This window comes from Microtus oregoni, unplaced genomic scaffold, assembly GCF_018167655.1.
Source record: "Microtus oregoni isolate MIOR12 unplaced genomic scaffold, Mior012 000121F_002, whole genome shotgun sequence".
In the NCBI taxonomy this organism is placed as follows: domain Eukaryota; kingdom Metazoa; phylum Chordata; class Mammalia; order Rodentia; family Cricetidae; genus Microtus; species Microtus oregoni.
Window position 1 is genome coordinate 388,946 of NW_024544752.1, and position 5,675 is coordinate 394,620.

Genomic DNA, 5,675 nt, shown 5'->3' on the forward strand with positions numbered 1-5,675 from the left:
AACAAAACATCTTATTACCTCTGAAACCCATCATATGGATAGAGAATTAACAAGTTTAGGTGGAGAGCTTATAAACAAATCTAGGAAAGGTGGCATGTCCTAGATCAAAGCAAATGTCTTCAAAGCAGTTTTGAAAATGCATGCAGACTAAAAGAATTAAGTTCTTTATGCTTTTTAAAATTATCAACCCTTTATTCTTCTCAGCTTCTAGGAAGCAGGGTATAAAACTATCCTTGCACTTGTACAAGAAAATGTCAATAAAATACACTGTATTTCTTACAAGTAACAGACAGCATATATTTTGAGTATATTATCAAAAAAATGTTAAGATGATCAATATGTTAAATTGACTTTATTTAACTATTCCATCTTGTATCCACATTTTAATCCATCTATGCAAACAATTTTGAGTTGTCAATTGTAAGCAATACCAAAACAAGTAAAAGAATAGTTTGATATTTGAAAATGGGGTGAAATGTGAGTTAGTGATTCCACAAATAACATCTGACAAACACTGCATTCATTGCTCATTTTGTGATAGTTAGTAAATAGACAAAAACTATTGTGTAAAAATAACTTGGGCATTTAATTGTCATTGCACATGCCTATCACTATGAGATTGGTGGGCTTTGAAAAGTCACGACAGACACTACACTAGATAAGAAAGCCCAACTCACACAATCTGCAAGTAAAAAGGATGAAAAATGTGACAGAGTCTATCCTGTATGGGTGTGGGCCTGACATGGCCCATACAGCCAACTTTCAAAGACAGTCTCTGGTAAATTTTATTGTATTAATGTCTGCATTTACTCTATGTGACCATGAACATAGATAAACCTTTTTCTGTTTGAAAAAATAAACTGGCTTACAGTAAATACACTCTTTTATAAAATGCCCTGTGATTTTAAAATATGAGAATCCACTAAATGGTAAAGTGTTAATATTTAGTTATAGAAAATAAGTTCAATTTTACTACTAAAATTGAGCAAGAAAACATGACAGATATTTGTCTTATTTCAGTTGAGGGGAAATTCTTCTCTGAAACATAAAAACAAATAATTAAAAATTTGCTTGGTTTTGAAGGAATTGAAGTTTATTTAAAAGACTACCATAGTCACTTAATAGGCAAAGGCAAATCTGTCAAAGAAAAACATAAAAAAATGCATACATATACACATTAATAAAATAACTGGATGTATAAGGAACCTTAAGTCAACAAAATATTTTTATATCGATATAGACAAGGCAAAGCATACACAGAAATTTTGGGCATATGTATATATATATATATACTATTACATACATGAAAGCAATACTCTTCTTTTAGAATAATCAAAACTGACTAATAAAATAAGCAATAAGAATGGCTACCATTTGAATTGCTAAGAGCTGTTGGTAAATATTACATCAATACTACTGACAGGAAGTGATCTATCGCACCCCAGGGGTGGAAGTTGGAATATGTACAATCTTTAACACTCATCATGATAGCTTTGACATGGTCATTATCTTTATGGAAAAGAAGATTCGACTTAAAACACTGAGGCAGGTGGTTTTGACTATTTGAGTGAGGTCATCGTCAACACCATAGTGTGACCCCTTTAGAAACCATGGAGGAAAAGGAGGGGGCAGAGGAAAGGAGGAGAATGGGGAAAGGAAAAGAAGAAAGGAAAGAAAGAAGGAAATTAGGTAGAAGGGAAGGGAGAGGAGGAGGGAAGGAGAGAGGAAGGAGAAGGAGGAAAGTTGAAGTAGGGAGAAGCTAGATCACACTTCATAGTTTTAAAGGGGCCTGTTGCCAGGGGGCGGGGCCTCTGCTCCAGAAGGGCAGTAGTGGACAATGACGAATGAGTGCCCGTCTGCTCTGTGACGTTTGAGCCTGAGCTAGAGAAATTCAGCTAGCCTAGGCAGTACTGGCTGACACAGACCTGTCAGCAATGCTATGGCAGAGAAGCTTCTGCGAGTCTCTTTGAGAGGTGCTGGGTGACTTCATCAATGGGACTTCTAAACAGCCACAGCAGTTTGAGAACCAGGCAATCAACCTACAGCAACTTTTTGGCATCGTCTACAGGAAAAAACTGAAGCTATCATCTAAGTATGCATACGAAAATTTATTTTTGGACGGGAAGGATACCGACATTCGAATCCGTGCACTTGAAGTAGAATGGCCTCTACACAAAGCGTTTTTATGTCAGTCACCCTTCTTTGCTAAGATGCTAAAAGATACTTGGAAAGAACCCCACAGTGGTGTAGTTGACCTGCAGATTAAGAATGGGGATATAGATGTCGGCTCCTTGCACTTTATGTTTGGGTCATTTTACAGGGACGAGGACTTGCCAATACCACCCCGTCGAGCTCCTCACATTTTGGCAGCAGCATGCCTGCTTCAGGTGGAGCATGTCATCCGGCAATGTAAAGAGATCATGAACAGCAGCATCACTAGGGAAACCGTGTGCTCATACTACACAGCAGCAGAAACATACGGACTGAAATCTATAAAGACACGCTGCTTTGACTGGCTTCTCTGCCACTTGATGACTCACCCAAGTGTTGAACTTTACAGAGGAATTGATACAAAGCTCATGTATCTTCTTATTTCTTCACCTGATTTACTAGTTATGCGAAAGGAAATGGACATCTACACCACCCTGAAAGAGTGGATATTCCTTTATTTTAATCCATCCTGGAAAGGCACAGTGAGGCAGATGTTAACTAAGTCTGACTTCTGGCTTTACAAGCACATGAAACGCATTGATAACATCAGTTTTCTTGAAAGTGAAGAAGGACTAATATTTCAGCCAATTTTTAAAAAACTGAGGTTTCAACATATCATCTGTGATCTGAATGACACAGCTACTCTTGAACAAGATCGTCTAATACCTTTAGAATGGCTGACACCCATTTATAAACAGCAATGGCTGGCTTTGCTTCAAGAACAAGAACAGAGGGAAATAGGGCCACGAATCATCAGTGAAGAATTCGAAGACTGCAGCATGAGATGTGGTACAATGATTAGGAGAGATGGTAAATACTCCTGGAAGTGGTCAGATTTTAGGTTTAGTTTCCCTATAAGAGTCACCTTTACCAACCGTTACATCATTTTTAGGGAAAGTCGTCAGCAGTATGATGGATATTGTTTAAAACATGTACGAAACGTAGTGTTCAAAATAACTTTGGTGTGTTTTGATTCCAACGGGAAAGTAATATTCAGTAAAACAACTGGTCACAAAATTGTTACCTTCGAACATAACGAGGAACAAATTGTAATGAAGTTAGATGGTATAGTTTTAAGCTTCCCCTTATATATATTCTTCAATTTTCTGTTTTTATCATCAGAAAATATAGAACATGTGTGATCTTGTCAATTATTAGACCATAGAAGCAGCTTACAAACATTGATTGATTCATTAACTTGAAGGCTGTGCTGTAAATGTAGTTAAGATGACCGACAACAAAATGAAAATTCTTAGGAGTCTAGCACCACCACAGAGGACTCAATTCCATCTGCACTTTATTTTAATACATTTCTGAAGAAAAATTCCACATCCAACAATGAATTTGTCAAAGAAAATCAGAAGAAACTGGTCTTTTGATTTTTATTTACCATCGACGATCAAGCTTCGAATGGCAATAAGAGACGTATTTGCAAGGAAAATCAGCAAAATGAACTTGTTGAGTAGATTTGACGACAGCCAAGGTTGAGACAGAATAAAAAAATTTCTTTATTGCTCAAACTGTTGTGAATTGTAGCTTATTTATATGTGTATAAGATATAAGTCATTGGTTAAGAAAATAATTGAGATTAGTCACTATTGATTATGCTTTCAAATAACCAAATAGTGTCAGGGTTTTCCAGATAGTGTAACATATAACATGTTGGTATTTTAAAATTGGTTTTCAGATCATTTTACATGATTTGGATAACTTTTGCTGCTGATTATCTTTAACTATTTATGCCCAAAATGGATATTTATCTTATAATCGAACATGCCATCTGCTATGTAAACAAGTATATTATATATTCAGTGTGTTTACATAGAAGTATCTATGTTTACATACATATGTGTATATATTTATGTCACTGTACGTAGCAAAGAATGCAAGTTTTGAAAGGGATAAACAAGCCAGGAAATGGAACATGGATCTTCATGATTCCAGTCTTCTGGCTATCAAGAAAGAGTTATTTCACTTTCCCTGCCTTAGTTTCTTTCCCGATTACTGTGATAGAACTCCCTTAGGAGAACAACTTAAGGGAGAGGGTTTATTTTATCTCAAGCTTCAAGGGGATGCTCCATCACCGCAGGACTTTGCCGCAGCTCGTCACATAACATCCTCAATAATAAAAAGAGATGAGTGCAGTGCAAGTCCTCAGCTTTCTCCATTGCCAAGCTGATAGCTCTAGCAGTCACAGCTCTGACCCTTGTCCACATGAAGCCCAATCACACCACTGTTCAGCCACAACCTTCAATCCCTTCCTCCTCATAGGCTCACCACCATGTCGTGGTATAAAATGCATTCATGTACTCACTCATAGGTGGTTTTTAAACATAGAGCAAAGAAAACCAGCCTACAAACCACAATCCCAGAGAACCTAGACAACAATGAGGACACTAAGAAGACTTACATAGATCTAATCTACATGGGAAATAGAAAAAGACAAGATCTCCTGAGTAAATTGGGAGCTTGGGGACCTTGATGGAGGATTGAAGGGGGAAGTGGAGAGGCAGGGAGGGGAGCAGAAAAAATGTAAAGCTCAATAAAAAAGAAGAGAAAAGAGAAATGCATTTAGTCCAACTTTAAAGGTCCCCATAAATATTTCCAACAATTCTTTGTTTGAATTATCTTTATTAGTTTTCTTTCATACATAAACATATTTTGTTTCTGTACTCACTGACTCCCAGCAACTATTGGGTCTATCTTCCCACTTCCCCGCCCTGCTTCATTTGTTCTTATATAATCTACTGATTCCAACTTGCTGTCCATATGCACATGGCTGTAGGTCTGAGATCAACTTGTTGTCCATATTCCCATGGCTGTAAGGCTGTTCACTGTATATGGATAATTTACCAGGGATCCTATCTCTGAAGAAAACTGACTTTCCCCTGGCAGTTCTCAACTGTTTGGAGCTTATAAATCAACTGTAGTGAGCTTCTCCACCAACTATGCTGGAATAGTGATGAGATAGGTCATATGCAAGACTTGTGCATTGTGTATGCAATTATGGCTGTGGAAAATTGAGTGTCATTTCCTGTCATGTGTAAAGAAATTGCTTTGTGACCGTTTTTGAGTTACTCTTGTATCCTGCTACATTACTGAGGTGTTTATGAGTTTTAAAATTCCTTGTTAGAATTTTTGCGGTCACTTATGTAAATTATTATATCATCAGCAAATAGTGAGTGTTTGACTTCTTCTTTTCCAATTTGTATCCCCTTGGTCTCCTTTTGTCATCTTATTGTTCTACCTAGAACCTGAAGTACTATACTGAATAGATATGGAGAGAGAGAGGACAGCCTTGTCTTCTTGCTGATTACAGTGGGATCACTTTGTTTCTCTCCATTTAGTTTGATGTTGGCTGTTGCCTTGCTGTATATTGCCCTTATTATGTTTAGGTATGTTCCTTGTATCCCTGCTCTCTCCAAGACCTTTATCATGAAGTGATGGAGGAAAATCATTGGCTA

General features: G+C 37.1%; 1 protein-coding gene across 1 annotated transcript; it reads left to right on the forward strand.

Moving 5' to 3' along the window:
- The first annotated feature begins 742 nt into the window (after positions 1-742).
- On the forward strand, positions 743-3,353 carry LOC121444365 (germ cell-less protein-like 2). The gene is made up of 2 exons (XM_041646178.1): positions 743-778; positions 2,010-3,353. Exons 1-2 carry the CDS (start codon positions 743-745, stop codon positions 3,351-3,353), a joined length of 1,380 nt encoding a protein of 459 aa, XP_041502112.1.
- Positions 3,354-5,675: the final 2,322 nt, after the last annotated feature.